Consider the following 20,219-nt stretch of genomic DNA (forward strand, 5'->3'; position numbering starts at 1 on the left):
TTTGATGAGAAATACAACGGGCCAATTGATCAGGCTCACGTGAATGAAGCAATTAAGCTCAACTGTCATCAGAAGCTGCCCGGTTAGCTGGACAGAGTGAAGGGATGAGACCTGTCATTCAGACAGGGACATTGGCCTCTCTATGGGCAAGGACAGCTTTCCTCTGCAAGGGTGGGCGCACTGCCTGTTTCGGCCGCTCTGGGTTTCTCTTGTCTGAGTATTGATCTTTCTGTTCACCGGCTCTTTCTTCAAAAGGGTTCAACCCAACACTTCTATTTCAGGTTTTTATTCCCTACAAAATAAGCATGCCCGAGTTCCCTCCCTGGATTGAGTTCTCAGCATCGCCACGTGGTCCAGCCACATAATTTCAGATAAATACCTGGGCTGTGCCCACAGGGACTAGGGCAACCAGTGCCATCGGATTTCCTTGACTTTCAAAAGACAAGTTTTCCCTTTTTCTCAGGGTTCCTGGGAAAGTTGGGGGGGGTGGGGAACAGGGGATGGTCATTTGAAAGCTCAGGTATGCTCAACACATGGAAGTAGGAATTTTAATGCAAAACCAAAACTATATTCTTAGTACTTTCCAAAGTCACATAAGACTCTGACAGCCCTTTAGAGCATCTGGAGCAGTTGCCTTTAGCTCCAGGAACAAGGAGACCAAGGGCAGTGCCTGAGGTTACACAGTAGAACCCAGCTCCGTGACCTTCAGCCCAGGTTCGAAAGGTCACCTCCACCGAGGTGCACACTCACCGTTTCCTCAAGGGACAGAGACTCTCAGGGATGACCTTCTTTTGGGAAAAGCACCCCTTCACTGCTTCCAAACCCCAGAGCCTCTCCTCTAGGAGGTAACACTGTCTTGGTAGCCGACACATGGGACAGCGCACAGCAGACTGGAGGGGGCTAGCCTGGAGCCATGATCTCTGGCGGGTGGTCTGGGATCACCAGGGACACACAGGGCCCTCGGGGTATCCTCCCATCTGGCCTCTTAGCATGTTTATACTTAATATGTGATGATGTATAATTTTCTTTTGATAGGGGTCACTTATTTGCTTCAGATATCCTTTGTCTGTCAAATCAAAACAGCACCGATGTTGACTGTTACTCTCTGACGTCAAACAGAACATAAATTGCAGCTCGAGGCCACGCAGACACACACTGAGTAGAGGCACCCATCAACGTTACCTCCGCTGGTCAAACAATGCTGGTTACTGGGTCATGCCCGGACCTCAGAGCTAGTGAATACTGGCCCTACTGTGTGCTTCAAAGGGCCCTCAACACAAGGGGGAAGAGCTACCTCCATAAAACGAAGGGTGTGGTGCTCAGTTTGCCTCAGTGTCTCTCGTCAGACTGGAATGCAGAGCAAAGTGATGTTGTCACAGAGAGGATGCTATGCTTGGAGCCGCAAGAGCCCCGCTGAAGTCCTGGCCAACAACCAGCTGTGTGACCTTGAGCAGGTTACTCCAACTTCGAGCCTCAGCTTTCTCATCTCTGAAGTGGGGCTAAGACCTACACCCCATCATTGTTACGAGTACAAAATAAGCTTCCATATGTTAAGGTCTGTGAATCAGACGCACGATAAGTGCTCACGAAATGCCTACATATGCATTCGAAGGTTCATTCATTCATTCATAAAGGAAATCAAGAGATTAGGGAGCAGAAAGGAATTGGGGCCTACGTTGGAGCTTACATGGTACAGTTTCTAAAGACACGCATAGAGGCATAAGGAAAGAACTTCATTTGAGGCACCAAGGTGACAAGATGGAAAGTGGAATGAGGGTGGCTCCTGCCTGGAGTGACGGGTGAGTCTGGGCAGGGCAGTTTGGGTGAAATGGTTTCGAGCTGAGCGGACGGAGCCCAGGAGCCGGATGGTGTTCAGATGCCACAAGGTCAGCAGTAGGAAACTGCAGGGAGAGAAGCAAAGGAAAGATCCCGAGGGCTGCCTGTGGCCTGCAAGTAAGGGAGACAGACCAGGGGCCGGCAAAGGATGGCAGCACCCTCCCTGGGGCCATGTTCACGGGCTTCAGCAGGACGTCTGCTCTTAGCTTCAGTCCTGGTTCAGGAATTCTAGTTCTGACACCACTGATGCATAAGTGTGAGGCTCACATCAGCCCTCACTTGAATTTTTTTCTCTCCTTACTTTCCACGTTGGGCCGTTTGTGCAGGGAGCCTGGGAGGAAGCCGTGTTTGTTAGCACTGCCCCAAAAGCCCGTCCAAGTGCTTGGAATGTCGATAGAAATGTACATCAGGGCCATGATGCGGTGAATCAAAGATGTGCAGAGAGATGGAAAAGCCTTGACCTTGTGTTCGTACTTGGGAACTGGTGTCCACATGTCTGAGTTCATGGACCAGGCTAACTCTCCACAGCGGCGGTCCACAACCTTTTTGGCACCAGGGACCAGTTTCATAGAAGACAATTCTTCCACTGACTGCGGGGGGGGGGGGGGGGGGCGGGGCGGTGGATGGTTCTGGCACATTACATTTACTGTGCACTTTATTTCCGTTATTATTACATTGTAATATATAATGAAATAAGTATACAGCTCACCGTAATGCTCACAGGAGGTGGAGCTCAGGTGGTAAAGCGAGCGGTGGGAAGCCGCTGTGCATACAGATGAAGCTCCGCTCGCTCACCCGCCGCTCCCCTCCTGCTGTGTGACCCGGTTCCTAACAGGCCACGGACTAGTTCCGGTCCGTGGCCTGGGGGTTGGGCATCCCTGCTCTACAGGGTTCTTGGGCCGCAGCCCTCCCCCTGCAGTGTGGGAACCTCCGTAGGCCTTGCTGGATGGAGAGAACACCGGGCTATAGGGGAGGGTTGTTAGTTTCTGGTCCAGAGAGGCAGAAGCCTTACTGTTGTGTGACTGCTTAATCCAGGTGCCTCGGCCCCGGCAGTGCATCGACCTGCCCCTGAGTGTCCCAGTGGCGGCAGGCGGTGCTGGCCGAGCTGAGTCCTGGGAGCCGAAAGCTTCACCTGAACAAACAGCTGTGTCATCTCCACCGAATGCTGTGCGATTCAGGTCTGGGAATCAGGCCTTCTCAATGAGAAATGCCACAGCTTATGTTCTTTCGGCCATTGTGAGCAGCTTCAGAAATACTTACTAGTCCGGTACACAGCCTGGACGGGCTGTCCTTTGGAGGACCAGCGCTGTGCGCTCTGGCCTGCCTCCTTCCCTGCTGTAGTCAAGACACAACAACAGAGCAGACAGGAGCGCCTGACACAGCCTACCATGCCCTTTGCTAGCCTAGACGGGAACCCGAAGGTCAGAGGCGGGTGTCTGCTGTACAGATGCTGGATGCTGGGTGTGGGGCCTCTGCTCCCCTTCAGCCTTGAAGCAGCTGGCAGACGCAGTTCAGCGTCAAGCTGCTGGAACATGCACACTTTTGGACCGGGTCCTTCCGCCAATGAGAGGTGATTCTCAAAAAGAGACCCTCTCCTCCTAAATCAATCTGTCCAGGAGGTGAGTGATGCTTGGGGCTGGAGTCCTCTTAACCGCTCCTGAGGTTTGTGCCAGGGCCGCCCATGAACAGCCTCTTCAGGGAGTTTCCACCCTGCTCGCCACCTACTTCCCCAAGGACCTGTCATTTACAGAGCGCTGCAAAGGGAACGATTGTGGGGACCTGGCTGGAAGGGCCCTCCGAGTGCCCACGTCGGGCAGGAGAGGCACAGGCTCTGCCCTGGGCAGGAACCCCAGCACGCAAATCAGCTGGCCTCTCGCAGGGACCAGGTGGAGGATGGGGCGGGGAGTTTACAAAGGGGGTCTGGACAGCCCCCTTGGAGAGCAATCTGGCAGTTTCTTACCAAATTATACATTTACCGTATGGCCCAGCCATTCTACCTCTAGCTACTTACCCAAGAAAAATGATAACGTGCCTATGAGAAATTCTGTATGCGAACATTCACAGCAGTCTCGTTCACAACAGCCCCAAGCTGGAAGCCACTCAAGTGTTACACGGCGAGAACACATGAGCAAACTAGTCTATCCACTCACTGGACCACTCCTCAGCAGTAAAAGGAATGACCTACCTGCACCAGCAGCGACGTGGGTGAACCCTGAAAGCAGGCACGCTAACGAAGCAGCCACTCACCAGGACTACGTACACATGACTCCATATATAAGACATTCTGGAAAAGGCAGAACTACAGGGCTGGACGCCAGGGGCACCCACAGTGGGTGGGGTATGGGCATGGCGGAATACTCTGGGGACATGGAAATGTTCCCTGTCTTGGTTGTGGAGGTGCTTCTATGATTGCACCCGTTAGTCAAAACATAATGAAAACTTCTCATTTAAAAAGTGTGAGTTTTACTATAAGTAAGTTATGCTGCAATGAGGCTGTAGCTATATAGATGTGACCAGTGTATCCTTGTCTCTCTAGAGTCTGGATGACCGCCCATCCCACTGTCCTTGAGAGCTGCTTTTCTGGACAAGGCTGTCCTTGAGGTTTAATCTATGCGAATGTCACTGAAGTAAATAAGGCAGGGGGCTTTGTGTCCAGCCCCCGTACGGACCGCCTAGATCAGAGAGAAGGTGATGTGAAGACAGAACAAAATAGACTAGACAGCAAGCGACACACGTGGCCTTTCCACTCTCCATCCGTGGCTAGTATAGTCCTGCTTGTGGCGGGGGTGTATGCCCATCATTTTGCAGCAGGAGTGGATGCACAGCACACGCTGCTGCAAGCATCTGGCAGGCTTGGCCTCCAGGGCAGTCTGCCACATGCACCAGCCTTTTCTCTTTAGGAAAAGGTCTGTGAACAAGAACAGAGCTGACCTCAGGGACGCAGACAGAGTCTTCTCAGGTGACTGACACTCAGGCCCAGTTGAAAGGGTTCAACATAGTTGCCTCTAATTTTGTGTGACATAGAACTGGCCCTGTGATTCTTCAAGAGAAGCTGGTGAGCAAATGCACGAATCGGAATAGGCGGCTTCCAGGCTGAGCCCACTAGGTGGCGCTCACGTCAAACTCCAGCCCAGACACAGAATGAGCCTGAGTCCACTGTCCCATTCTGGGCATGAACTCAGAAGACAAAAGCGCAAGGCTGTATCTCATCTCCGCGGTGCAGACGGCAATGCTATTGAGCCTTTAATGCATATCATTAAATAAATCTCCAAGAACGCTGTTAACCTGCGACCTGCCACTATTTCTCTGTCGAGAGGACAAAGAAATCAGTGTTTCTGGGGAAATGTTTGTCATTTTTTTCCAGAAATAGAAGGGTTATTTCTCAGCTCCGGATAAAGTCCTGGGGGTCACTTAGTGATGAGAGCAAGTGAAGAAGTGGGGTAGGACCAGCTGACCCCAGATATTCAAACTAGAAACACCAGTAACTTAAAAGAACTCTCGTGAGGTCCCACCCTCTGAGACTCTGGTCTAACTGATTTGGGGTGGGTCCCAGGCTTGCATCTTATACTAGACAATATCATTTAATTAATTAACTAACTTCCTCAACTGTCAGCCAACATCTACGGACTCCCTCTTGCATTGGGAACAATTCAAGGATACGAACATACACGTTTAGGCTCCACAAGGCGCCTGACAAAATGACGCATCATGCATATCTTCACCTCATTTCCAAACGGGTTTGTTTGCCTGAAAATCTTCAGATGTGGCAGGCAAGTTTTTGAGGACAGCAAATGATTCAGTGGAAAAGAACCCCTTTGCATGTGGCTAGTGGCTTTTCTGTCGGTAGCTCAGATCTACGGGTGCAGCCTCTCCTGTGGTTATTCTTGGGCAGCCCTGTTCTCATCCTGAGCAACGGCCACCAGGGCCACAGACACAGGCCAAGCCCCTCCCAGCAAAACCCCTCTTTCTGACACCTGACACCTTAGAATTCAGGAGAGAAATGTGTCGGGCAGTAAATGCATATTGAAAACATTTCTAAACATTCTGTTCAGAAACATTATATACCTACAACAAGGTAACTAGCAATCTAACGCAAGGATACATTACAGTGTGAAATGTGAGGCAGTCTTACTCCAGGGGTGCAGGAAGCTGCAGGGGGATTTTTACGGGAGGGGTTTTGATGTCGGGGCTTGAAGGAGCAGAAGGAGTTGGACACCATGAGCAGGAAGTTTCTGGCGCGTGTGTGGAGGATGGGGTGAAGGTAGGGGAGAGCAAAGGCGGGAGGGCCTTCTGCGGGGGGCAGTGCTGGCACACGCCACCGATGCGGTCCTTGAGGCAAGCAGGTCCGGCACCTGGAAGGCATCACGTGTATCTCCACTCCCCTCCACCTCCACCCTGACGCGTCGATCACGGCATCCTTCCCCACAGAGCCCAGGCCTAGCTCTAGACCACCTTTAAACTCAGCGCTCCAGGAAGCCATTAGAACTGATCAGAGCTGGCACCGAGGATGAGATTTATTTTCTGTCTAAAGGTAGGGAAATTGCGGGGAGAGAGATTAATTAGATTTGGTTGTATAATGGAAGGTCTTGTTTCCACCATGAAAAAAGCCCGTAGTGCATTCTGCACTCCAGAATAGGCACTTAAACGCACCATCTCGTTATCCTACAGTACTTCATAACCTTTACATGAACCCTATCAGTCAGGCATTTTATTTCCATCATATGTGCGGAGTAATAGTGCCGAGAGAAGCAAAGAAACTTTTTCATGATTACACAGGTAGAAAGGCTGACTGGGAATTTATTCCCAGATAGATTTGACTTTAAAGTGCATGTTATTTTGATAGTGCTTGCTAACAGTTTGGATTTCAGGGGAGGAAGGGAGAGATGGAGGGTGGCCTGGAGGGGAAGGGAGCAGGAGGGGCGGAAGCAGCTAAGACCAAGTCCTACAGGAGAGCTCAGAGCTGTCCACAGTTCTGAAATTACTGTGAAAGCCGATTACAGCAGGACTCTCCCTGCCGGATGCCACGGTAGACACGTAAAATGCCATTCTCAGAACTCTCTTTCTCCTACATTTTGGCTTCATGTTGGCACCTCCTCAGGGTATACAAGCAATCCTATTCACGCAACTTCTGGCAGCTCTGCAGAGCAAAGTGTGTCTGAGTGGAAGGTCCAGTGCAGGGTCCTGGGAAGGAGATGTGGAGACACACACTGCTGGGATTCTCTCCACTGCCCTCATGAACTCACTACTTTCAATATTCTCATGCATCAGGCTCAACTCACACAGGCACAGGCTGCCACAGATTTAATTAGAGGGACATGGAGCATAAACCCTTGGCATCTGTCTTCATTTTCCAAGTGAACACCAGATGCCCATAACCCCAATCATGTGGTCCCTACACTGAGCCTTCACTGCTCCCCACCGGGTCTCCTAATTGGCTCCATGTTCCTGTTCATCCCTTTCCTTCTCTCTACACACATGCATAAAACTAATCCACGCCCGCCACCTTCACCACGTCTCTCTTCTGCTCCGTGTTCAGTGTGTTCTTATTGGAAAGACCCATCACACCGGGGTGGGGTTTAGGTCTTCCACACGCCAGGCTCACCCTAAACCCACCCAACCCTATCTCTCCCCATGCAGAGCCCCATGAGAACAGCCCTGCTCGGGCCTGGCCTGGCACCCCACTAACTCCAGGAAGATGCTGGCTCATGGAAAAGGTCAAGCCTGTTTAATGATTTACCCGACCTGGAACATCTCCTCTCTGTCTCCATCTATTAGACCAAACCAAACCAAACAAGACAAAACTTACTCAATTATAAGGCTCCACTCAAGCCAGACTTCCTTTCTGAGATCCTTTATGACAGCTCTTCTTTTGTGTTCAGTGTCTAAAATACCCATTTGAGGCACTTAATTTTATATTGTTATATAAGTCTGTGTCTTTCCTCTTCAACGAGATTTTAAACTTCTGAAGGATAGCAGCTGTGCTTTTGTTGCTCAATACAGCATTTCAATAAATGTTTGTTGACTTATATTGTCTTTTCGGCTTCCACTGGAGGCAAAATAAGAAAGTCTTAAAAATTAATTGCAGTAAGTCAGATTGAGATGAGATAAACAGAACTTATTGAGCATTGAGAACTGTAGATAGTTGAAGCTATAGACATCTCTTCTAAGAGAGAAATTAAAATCACATGCGCAGGACTTCCCTGGTGGCACAGTGGTTAAGAATCCGCCTGCCAATGCAGGGGACATGGGTTCGAGCCCTGGTCCAGGAAGATCCCACATGCTGTGGAGCAACTAAGCCTATGCACCATAACTACTGAGCCCACGTACCACAACTACTGATGCCTGCGCGCCTAGAGCCCGTGCTCTGCAATAAGAGAAGCCACCACAATGAGAAGCCCATGCACCACAACAAAGAGTAGGCCCCACTTACTGCAACTACAGAAAGCCTGCGTGCAGCAACAAAGACCCAACGCAGCCAATAAATTAATTAATTAATTTTTAAAAATCACATGGGCATTAAAATCACCTGAGTGTCACAGAACAAGTCTTAGCTTTGAAAAATTATTAAAGGGAATTTTATTATTGTAGGGGTTATATCATTCCTCTCCTTGTAACAGAAAGGATTTGAGCTGGCTAGAAAGTAAAGTCTAAAAAAATTTAATTACAAGACTATAAATATATATTGGGGATATATTACAATATGAAGAATAACATTCCCAGGCATTCACTAGAAGCAAAATTCTCTGCTGTGCACTTTGCATGTATCATTCCACTTAATTCTTATAATGTGCCTATGAGGTGAGCACTATTATTAACATCTTAAAAATATGGAAACTAAGATCTGTAGAAGTACAGCAACTATCAAGGTCACACAGCCAACAGTCAGTTGCAGACTGGAATTCACATTAAGGTCTCTGGGACCACAGGGCTTCAGTTCTTAACTCCTGTGTCATGATATCAGGCAAGGTACTGGGGCATTGTGCTATGTTGTCAACCTAGATTTCTATTTTCTAAATAAATGGAATGCTCTTCTGCATCCCAGCCTATAATGTTAGAGAGTAACCCTGGGCAGAAGGAATCTATGTCTCAGTTTATTATTTTCACAGATGCAGAATGTGACTTCATAAGTCAACCGGAGTTCCAAAGGAATACAATTCTGTACAATTTGTTTGGTACAGGTAAATAAGCAAGGTTAGGGCAACAATACCCACAGAGGATGGCCTGACATGTAAACAAAATGCCTCTGAATACTTCTCAGTTTCTGTTCTATTATTGCTCTGCTTGTCAAACTCCAAAATGCCAATGCTACATAACTACAGGGTATACCAAATTTTTCTTAAAATTGATTTCTGTTATAGAAGGATTGATTTTCTCTAGCCCATATGATTTTCAGAATGATCTTAAAAGATACAAGAAATTATAATTATATAGAAATATAATTTTTCTAAAAAAAAGCACTCAAGCCAATGGGAAAACTAATCCAAAAAAGAGTCATGTCAGGAAAATGTCAAGAAACAGCCAAGTCTACCAAAAACTGCTATGAAAACACACAATGGACCCTTAACAGAGAACATTTACCTGGTTATAATCTCTACTATGAAAGATTGCTTTATTTTGTTGACATTCTGATATAAAGACTTAGTGAAACACTTTATGTTAAAAATAATAGCTTTGGGCTTCCCTGGTGGCGCAGTGGTTGAGAGTCTGCCTGCCGATGCAGGGGACGCGGGTTTGTGCCCCGGTCCGGGAAGATCCCACATGTCGCGGAGCGGCTGGGCCCATGAGCCATGGCCGCTGAGCCTGCGTGTCCGGAGCCTGTGCTCCGCAATGGGAGAGGCCACAACAGTGAGAGGCCCGCGTACCGCAAAAAAAAAAAAAAGCAATAAATTAGCACCACTAAAAATCTGATATTTACAGCTGTAATTTTACCCAAGGCAGTTGTTCTGATGGCACAGGATTGAGAGCGAGCCAGGCCATGCTGGATTCCAGCTCTCCTGGGCACCAGCTATGAGATGACAGAGTTCTCACTGTGAAAGGCGGAGAAGAATGCTTTTTTGCAGGACTGATATCCTAGGGTGGGCGCACTTAAGACTCATTCAATACATGATGGCAATTATTATTACTATGATTATTTAAAAAATACCAAAAGCAGCTCACTCTTCGTTGGCATCCTCTATGGAGGGGTCATCATCCTCATCATGAGCACTGAAACCAAGGCTTCAGCCATACCATCTTGTCCTTCGGTTTGTGGCTGGTTTGGCAAACTCTTGTGCCAGGTCCTCAGAACCTATTTCTCTTAAATTCTAACTGATGCAGTAAAATCTTTACACCATGTGTCAAGCACAAAATGCTTTTCAGGTTTTGAGTTTTACAAATTTATATAAGATGAAATGAAATATCCATCATCTACAATAAATTCTATTGTTCCCAGAAGGGGTAGATAAATCTCAAGGCATAATATACTCCTGCCTGCCGTGACCCTGGAAGATGCATATCTGCTTGAAAAATAATAGAATAATTCGTCCTTAGTGAAAAACATTTGAGTTTCTATTTGAACTGTGCTTTTTTTTTTTAAAAAAAACACCTATGGATACTTTGTTTTCACTACGGGGGTCATCTTCAGTTTCTCGGGGCTTGATTTTTCTACTAGTATAATGGAAACGATTAATCACATTTGGCCGCATGTCTACATGTATCTTTCATTTATCAAGTGAAATTATTTTCCCCATGTTGTTTTTCCAAGGATATGCTCATATTCTACCTAAACTTAGTAGAAAACAGACAGCAGCAGTTGTGAAACACAGATGCTGTGATTAATGCTCTCTATGGAACAATACTTTTTAGCAACTCCTGCTGTTTGTTTAAATTTGCTTAGGAAAATTAGGATGCCTCCCCGTAAATAGTCACAGGAATTTACACAACATTGCCAGTAGCACAATCCCATTTCTTTGAACATTTCCTGAGCACTTCACCTTTTCGAACAAAAAGTGAGAGAAACCGTGGAGGGTATGAAGGAGAAGGAAAAGGTGGGAACAAGAACACAGGCAGGGGTGAGGGTGGAGGGGTTGTAGGTGGGTGGGGGAGGGGAGGAAGAAGGAGGAAGGAGGAAGACGAGGGGAGAGAAAGAAAATAAAAATGGAAGCAGTAAAAGCCATCCCTGCCACACTCTCCTTGCTCTGCAACTGGTTTTCCCCTTGCCCACTCAACAAATGGCTCCACCAAACTTCAATCATGTCTTAACACCTCCGGACTCCAAAGATGAGTTCCTGATAACGCACCCCACGCTGTGTGCGGCTGTGTCTACCCAGAACTGAAAACTCAGCAAAATCACGCTTGCACTCATGTCTTCCCTCCCCACTCACACTTTTGGGTCCCAAATGTTGCATTTTTGAGAAACAAGATGAGCTTAGGGGTGCTGCCCTCTCTATTACGTATATAAAACCAGGAACCTTCCTGGGAGTCCTAGGTCGAATCACCATGCCCTAGAGGGGCCACAGCTGATTACAAAGTGGGGCGGGGAAGGGGGAATCTTTCTCTGCAAACCTGGGAACCAGAGCAGGAAGTGGTGGAGCTGTTCTAGGAAGGGGGGCTTCACAAATGGGCAAGAAACTGGACTCAAGTGACCCCCTCGGCCCTGGAGGCATCACGGAGGTCCCACAGCATGGGGACACTTTGCTGTCAAGAAATAAGGTGCCTCATTTCCTGCCCTAAGAATTAAGCAACTAATCAGCGCTCTGCTTTGCGCTTTGTTTTGCAGATTTCACGTTAAAAGAAAATGAAAGAACAATCTTACCCATGAGGAATTTTGCTCAGGACATAATATCCAGTATAGGAGTGTTGATATATCTGAAACAGACAAAAAAACACAAGAAACAATAAAACAGGCGTTGAGACAAAGGTTGTGATTATGATATTTTTCAAATCACTGTGACTCCTAATAAACAGCCCTGGACCAAAAGTAGTCAGTCCGGAGACCTGGCAGCAAAGTCTTTTATTTACTCAGGAAGTTAATTTGCATACCCTGTTTGTTTTATTTTCACCATTTGCCTGTAGTTTACCGGGCAGCCAGAGGCTAGATGTCATCTCCATGACTACCTGGCTTGTGATTAAATCAGGGGCAGAGACTTCCAGCTCAAATAAATGTAGCACAGAACTAAGAGGACACTACTCACTGGAGGCTACCTGACAGCCAGCTGGACCCTGAAACTGTAAGACCCACGCACTGCTGTAAACTATGGACGATTCTACTGTGAATCCTCGGTGAGTACTGAAGCCAAGATAGGCTTCACTGGGCAAACTCCTGCCCCCTTGGACAATTTGATGTGCAGGTTTTAGCTTCACAGAATGGTCAATAAACTAAGAACTCATTGCAAGGGGAGCATGGCTTTCAAAACTAAGGTAACAACAACAAAACAGCATTTCCAAACTCCTGTAACCCCCAAATCTCAGATGTCCCTCTTAAACTCTTGAACCCAGGAGAATACTCCCCAACCCATAAATGCAGTGACTACAATGCGAGGGATACCCCCAAAGAAGGGAGAACGTGGTCTCCGTCCTCTCCAGCTTTCTGGATAGAGGCCCTCCCCAGGGTGTGGAATGTGATGGGCTACCCCGCAGGGTTGAAGTGAGATCCGTACATTTCACTTTCTTTCCTCTACCTGTGGAACTTTGGAGAGTTGGCACCCTGTGTGGGCAAATGTTCAGGGACTAGCATTTTAAAAGCAGCTCTCTACAGATAACAGGTGAGGGACATGCAGCTGAGTAAGACAGATCTACTGTAGAGCACGTGTAATATGCATGCATTTGGAACTGATGATGGAAGTGAATCTTCAAAGGAAAAATGGGTAGGATTTGCTAATACCTCTGACCCCCCATCTAGTCTGGGCCCCAAGATTAATTTCTAGGAAGTCACAGTGGATCAGTTATTTGGAGAAAATAAACAACAGCACTTAAGTCCCAATGACGTTTTGCTTGCAGTGATGTCAAGACTCCTGAACCAGACACATGGGGCCTGGGGTGACCTGCTGGATGCAGGAGATGGGCATCTGACTGGGGAGTTACTTTAAATACTGGTCTAATTATGAAGAAATAACCTCTAAGGAACAAAACCGTGAAGAAGAACTTCACAGATTCACAGAGCTGCCATGGCGATCTGGGCGGGGCCAGAGGACCCTAACTGCTGTTTCTGAAGTGCTGCCCAGTGATGCTCCCCCAGGAGAAGAAGGAAAGACCTGTGGACCAGCCCCTGTGTCCTGAGCAGACTGATGCTCAGAGAGCCCCTCCGAGGTCCTGGAGCTTCGACTAAACGTTGCCTCTGTGAGCAGACGCTGGAGCAGAAGCTGGGTGGATCCGTCCCACTTCTCCACGGTTATCGGGTGCTGTGCTGTGTAGTGTTTCCGACCTCTCCTTCCAACACGTGTCTTTTCATACTATGTGTCTCACTTTATTTTCACAGTAACCCCAGGAAGGCAAAAGATTACCTTTGCTTGTTAAGATAGGAAGCTGAGGTGCAGAAAGGGTAGAGGAGGGTGGAGGAAAGGCAAAGGGGATGGGAGGAGGGGAGGCACAGGGAAGAGGGGCAGAGGAGGGAGGGTGGACCCTAATTCCGTACGCTTGAGTGCCGGGGGACTTAGTGACTCAAACAAATAGAATGTGACAGAAATGATGGTCCTAGGCTTCTGAGAGCGGGTTATAAAAGGTAGTGTGGCCACCTCCTAGCTCCCTTTCAGATCACTTGCTCTGGGGGAGGTTGGCCACCATGGTGTGAGGACACTCGAGCAGCCCTGTGAGGAGGTCTATGTGGTGGGGGGCCGAGGTTCTTCCCCATTCGATCACCAACATCCAGCAAGGAACTCAGGGAGCTTGGAAGTGGATTCCTCACCAGCAGTCAAGGCTTCAGATGATGCGGCCCTGGCTGATAACCTCATGAGAGAACGTGAGCCAGAGATGCTCAGATAAGATGGTCCTGAATTCCTGACCCACAGTAATCACGAGGTAAGGTTGGTTATCTTAAGCCACTAAGTTTTAGATAGTTTCTTACACAGCAATAGGTAAATAACCTATCTAGTTTAAATCCAAAGAAAAAAGATAGCTAGTAAATCAGATGTGAGGACACTGAGTTACTGGGTTCCCTCCCTAAAAACTTTCAGCAACTTCTAAAACAAATATACAAATTCCTTATCGAAAAGAGTGTCAGTACAGAAGAAGTGAGGGGCTGGTGGGGGGCCATTATAGGCAAAAACACTTGGAGGAAGCCTTTGAAATGACCGCAGAGAACAGTCCAAAGCACCAAAGGTGACGGTGGTGGTGATGCTGGTGTTGAGAATGGCTAGCATTCTGAAGCACGTACTATGTACTAGGTAGCATGCCAACTCCTTAGCATACATGAATTCATTCAATCTGTATGAGGAAGGTATTAGTATTCCATTTTTAGGATAGGAGAATTGAGTCAAACGCAAGCAGGATTTGGCCTGAGGTCTGTTTCTCTCTAAGCACATATTGGAAATTGCCTGAACAAGGGGTATAGCTCTTAATTCTCAAGTTACAAATCCAAGATGATTGTTGTCAACTGAAAAATCCAGAATACCAACAGACATAATAAACACGCAAAGTAAGGACATGTGCTGTCTTTCTTGGTCTTAATCTGGAAACAGTGATTTCAATTCATTCTCTGGTTATGACATTCCCAAACCCCTAGACTTACATCTTTGCATACCTCTTTAAATATACCTGCAAATGACCCTGAAATTCAGCTTTGTGACTATCTTCTGAGTGGAAGCAATGAGAACAAGGAAGACAGAATTAAAATAACCTCATAAGGGCAATGGTAAGAAGATGAGAGAGAACTACCCCTTTACAATTCTATGTCTGTACTGTCAGGCAAAAAGAAAAAAGACGGCATATATGGATGGGAAATGTAACAGAATATCTGGAAAACTAAATCACTAATTAGAAAAATTCAAACAAAATGAAAGAGAGTCAGGAAGTAGAGACTGGATCTGCCAACTATGTATGGGACAGAAGCATTCCAGAGTAAACTGTTAATGCAAATGGAAAGCCTTTAACATGAAAGTGCAATTATGACTCAGTGCTACTCAAAAAAATGGGGAAGTGGCAGGAAGATGCAAGGATTTTCTCATTGCTCCAAGATGAAACAATCAAATACCATTCTCTTCCACAAAATATTCCCTCTACCTGGAGCCAAAAGAACCCCAGGCACAAAGAAAACAACTTTGAAAGAGGACAAATTTCAAGAGTTTCATTTGCACGATGGCTTACCTCAAAACGCATTAACAATAAACTATATCTCACTGAAAGAATTTGTTCCTTGGAGAGATAAAAGTCTTTCTTTTTTTTTTTTTTTTGTGGTCTCTATCTCCTGTATTTATGCTTCTTTCTTTAAAACAGACTCTAAATACTTCTGATCATGGAAAAAAGTACAAAGAGTTGGAAGTTGGTAAGACTGCATTGTTATTCTGTGAGTGGACTTTTAGAAGTTCATGAATATAAGTTACTTCGGTTTCTTCCCACAGCAACAAATTGCTCTTGAAAAATGAATGCATGAAAACCTGTTACCCAAAATACCATTCACAAGATGGGAAGACAATTTCAGCATAGTATTTTTTAAAATATATCATGCAACATAGTTGATACTGACATTCAATAATTGGGAAAAAATAACCAGTGAAGGGCTTGTCTTGGGCTAAGGTCATATTTGGTCTGCTTCTAATATTTCTGAAACATCACTCTGCCCACAGCTTTCTTTCTGATCCTCTCCCTTCATCACCCCCTGAGCCACACTTTTGATTTCTCTCCGGTCTTTCCTACCTCAGCCCCATCACGCATACTAGCCCAGACTCACTTTACATCTTCTTCCTCTATGAAACCTTCCACTCTTGTAGTTTTAAACTATGATTATCTGAATATTGGTAATTTCACAGATCTATCTCCTCAATTGTAGACCAGTGTACCAGATTCCCCCCTCGACATCTCCATCTTATGTCTCACAGGCACCCCAAACTCAATATTCTCCAAGTTATCTCTTATCTACCCTTAAAACCCAGTTCTCCTTTGATACTTCCTATCCCAGTCGGTGGCTCCCTCATCCCCTCAGTAATCTGAGCTGAAAACCTAGTTTTTCCTGACTCCATTCTTTGCCTCCTTCCTCCTCTGGCTCAATTCAATCTATCTCCAAATTGTGCCAGATTAACTTCTTAAGTCCTTCTCAAATCTATCACCCACTCGTCATCCCTATGGCAAGCACCTTCCTTCAGGCCTCCCTCCATCCTTCCTCTCCGGGACTAACCTCTGAGATCTTGACCCCATCCCCTCCTGATACCTGTTGAACTTTATCAACTCCTCTACCACGAATTACGTGCCTTATATTTTTCATCACTCCCTCTCCTTGTTCCTTCTCCCGAATCTGCAGAATTCAAATCTCCCACATTAAAAAATCCTTGGTCGTTCTCCCTGCCACCCCTCCGACTCCTTCTTCTTTGAAACTATCATGGCACTTCATAAGGAAAGTCTACGCTGCTTCACTTTCTATCACTTTGAACCCACTGCATTATCCTCCCGACGTCCTCAAAGCGCCACCTCCAGGCGGATGTCCCGCTGCCGTACACATGATATCTTCCTAATGTCCAGCGGGCTCGCTCTCTCTGCGGTACGTGATAAAGGTGACAGGAATCCTTCTCCCTTCTTCACTCCATGGCGGGTCACTGCTTTCGATCTCCTCTTGCCTTCCTCCTTCCAGCCTCTTTGCCTTTCCTTTCTGCTGCGCAGACCCCTTGAATGGACGCAGGCACCAACGTGCCACTCTTGGGGGTTTCCCTTGTCGGTCTACACCCTTGGTCTGGAAGAGCACATTCATTTCTGCTTTCTGTGAGGCTTCTTACTGAATTCATATTTTTATACTTGGTCCATCTTCTGAGTTCTAGACTCATATCTTCAGCTTGTGTCGGGGCTTTCAGCATAGATGCGTTTACCCAAAACTTTTACACCACATTCAATATTTTGAAAACCAAATAAACTCTTTTCCTCCTAAATAATTCTCTTTGATGTTCTTCCACTTACCTGGTCTCTCGGTAGAAACATACTGGAATTAGCGCCAACCATTTCTATTCCTTCCTTTCCTTACTGTCCATGTACAACTGGTTTCCGAATTTCACTGGACTTTGTAACTTTGGAATGAACCTTAAATTCAGAGCACATTTTCCATCCCCAGTAACACTGCCCTAGTTTGGGATGACCTTCCAGCTGCCCCGCCAGCGCTCCTCCCCTCCTGCCCAAGGCCTCGGCCAGTCCCTGCTTCCCGGCCGGTCGGGAGCAGCGTGGTGGGTGTGGCGGTTCGGGGCAGGTCTGGAGCAGGACACGCCTACTCCCGTGGAGCCACTACTATTCTTATACAGTCTTAGAGGAAGACACAGGGTCAGTTCTCAGCCTGCTGATCGCCGAGGGGTGAACTCAGGAAAATTACTTAACCTCTGAGCCTGAGTGTTAGAGCTGTGAGTATTTGTTCAGGAAATGTAAACCACGAGAAAGGAACCAAGAATGCTCTCGTTTAAATTTTAAGGAGAATTATACGATCGAGTGACTAGCATTATGCAGAATCCATGAAACTTTTTTTTTTCTCTGCTCTTTTGGGCTGTAAGAAAACAGGAATTCCACTGAGAATGCAGAGTTGGAGCTGACCTATTTCAGGGGCTGGGAGAGGTAGGAAAACAACTGAGATTTTGCCCTGGTGCCTGGTCAGCACAATCTCTCTATTCTTTAGTGTTCCAATAGCGAGATGGATGGTCCCCTGAGGTGGTAAGCCCCCCAGCACTGACAGAATTCAAGCAGAGGCTGGACAGCCGCTGTGAGGAGTGCAGCTAGAATGGGTGTGAAACGGAGCAGGACCCTATGGTCCTTGCCCTCCCGTGTCCATCGCCTGCCTTTCATCTGTGGAAACACTTTAGCCAAAGAATAAGTTTAATCAGAGAAATGAGAAAATGCAGAAACAACAGAAAAAAGTCTAAAGAGATCAAATCATAATAGTCAGTAAGCAAAGTCAAGGACCTTTAGTTCCTCCTCAAGGGCTATAGGTAATATTCTGAGCCCTGTCCTGTGAGCTGTCTTACAGATACTGAAACCCACCAGGTAGGAGAAGTTAACTACATGATGACCAGACGTAGCCATGACATAAGCTGCCACAATTCTGAGAACTGGCCTCAAGGAAATGGGAACAAACCGACCCTGGAACTGAAGACTAGCTGTACTTAAAACAATCAAGGTGACGCTGGTCAGACCACCGCAGGACCGATCTCAATATGATGGTCAGAGCTGACTGCGCTGCTGCTGCATGTAGCCCCCTCCCTCGGCCTATAAAAGCTCTTGCCCCCTGCCTGTCAGCGGCGAGGTGGGGGGAGCCGGCCTTTGGACAGAAGTCTGCCCTCTCCCCCCCCCCCACCCCCGGCTGCCGGCCTCCAAACTAAAGCAAACTTCCCTCTCCACCAACCTGGCCTCTTTAATGGCTTTTAAGTGGCGAGCAGCCGGATCCCACTTTCGGTTACAGGTGTGACCATCCCAAAGCAGATGCTCCGGGGCACATGCCTATCCCCTTCCTATTTGATCCTATATTCTATTTATAGAGGAAATTAAACATATCAGAGGGTGCAGATGAGCTCAGAGTAAGAGTCTCCCAAGTTAGGATCAAGGACACATGGATGGAATACATGGTTAAAGAAATAAGGTATGGTAACGTGATGTGAATAGAGGCTAAAAGTACTGGCAAATATTAACACAGGAAAAAGATCGAAAGTGAGATTTGGAAACCGAACAGTAAAAAAAAGAAGAAAAATTATCTGCATGAGATGCACGCTGATGAGTGAAAAAAATAGAAACCTGAAGGGAAAGAATAAAAACTCTAAAAGAAGTTGGAAAATGTGAGATTTCTGGGCTTTAAAATTGGAGAAAATAAAGTGTTTACCCAGAGGGTCTATCTCCTCACAGTTTTAAAAGTTCTATTTCCCAAAGAGAAGGAAATTCCATTAGGTTCTAGCTGGCAATACCCAGCTCTACTGAGAATTAACACACAGCCAGTCCCCCAGGAGAAAGCGAGCAATCTGTCTCCCAAACCCAAGCCAAGGTTTCATGGACCATGACAGATGCTTCATGAGAGTCATGCACTGTTCGTGTTCCTTTTGTAACATTTTGTAAATGTTCCCTCAAAACCTTTTTGAAAACAGCTTTACGGAGGAATAACTGATATATCAAATACTGCCCATATGTGATGTGTGCAAGATGATGAGTTTGGACACGTGTGACACCTGTGGTGGCATCCTCACCATCAAGGCAACGGATGCACCAACACCTTCCAGAGTTGCCTTGTGTCCCTGACAACCTTTCAGGAAGGTGGTGAAGATCAAACAGTTAAGCCTGAAGCCCTGGTGCCCCCTCAGTTAATGTGGGGAGAAGTGAGGTGAGCAAACATACCCTCTGTTTTTTCAAAAATACATCATGAATCGTCACATTCACCTGGTGCATTCCTAAGTCTTGGTCTTGACACATTCTTCTGAACAACCTGCACTGCTGCTTCCATCCATGGTCAGGATCCATGATCATGGAGCAGCTGTCGTGCTTCCGAGAAGCTCTCAAAGACCTGTCTGTGGAATGGCTAATGACCCGGTGGGCCTTCAGGATCTGACAAAGGCTCCCCTGACTATTCCATCCAGGTCCCTCTTTGAATAATTGAAACAACTGAGACATCTACAACATATGATGAGACAGGAGCTAACCAGCTCGTAGGGTCTTTCTGGGAAGAAACGATGAGTATCTTGTCCAGAAACCCTTTCCCTTAACATTTGGAGAAATGGGCCAAGTTCAGAGTGCTGCTTTTTTTGAGGAGTGAGACCAATGGGTCAAAATACTCTAGAGAAGATGCCCAGGTTGGCTGGAGTCTGGAAAGAAAGCCACCTGAGAGACACCCGGAGCAGGTGGTCCGCCCGGAAGAGAGAAGATGAAGGGGAGCTGGAGGGCTGTCCTTACAGGTTTAAGGGGCTTTGTGAGTAAGTGTGGGCAAGCCTGTTCTCATTTACTACAAGAGGAAGGATAATGTTGACAAGTGCGCATGATAGGGAAATCGATTTCAGTCCAACGATGCTAACTTCTGGTGATGAAAGCTATCCAACACTAACAAGGCTTCCCGGCCCCATTACTGAAAGTATGGAGGCTGAATTTGCTGGGGCGTCCAGGTGAATGCAGCGAGTGGCGATGTTGAACCTGGCGACCCTAAACTTCTTCCCCATTCAGAGAACCCGTCAAGTCCCAGTGGAGACCTCGCCCCCTGCCCTCCCCGTCTCTGCTCTGGCCGGTGCTTACGTTTAACTGCGTCTCAGTGTAGG

The 20,219-nt window shown here is 46.9% G+C and overlaps 1 protein-coding gene across 5 annotated transcripts in view; it reads right to left on the reverse strand.

The window, feature by feature from the left end:
* DPP6 (dipeptidyl peptidase like 6) overlaps positions 1–20,219 on the reverse strand; it is a 1,029,560-nt gene that overhangs the window by 231,228 nt on the left and 778,113 nt on the right. For all 5 annotated transcript variants that reach the window (XM_060305069.2, XM_060305068.1, XM_060305071.1 and 2 more), the window contains exon 6: positions 11,630–11,682. In XM_060305069.2, coding sequence (XP_060161052.1) covers positions 11,630–11,682 — 53 coding nt within the window. The remainder of the gene's footprint in view (positions 1–11,629; positions 11,683–20,219) is intronic.

Source organism: Globicephala melas, chromosome 9 (genome assembly GCF_963455315.2).
Source record: "Globicephala melas chromosome 9, mGloMel1.2, whole genome shotgun sequence".
Lineage (NCBI taxonomy): Eukaryota > Metazoa > Chordata > Mammalia > Artiodactyla > Delphinidae > Globicephala > Globicephala melas.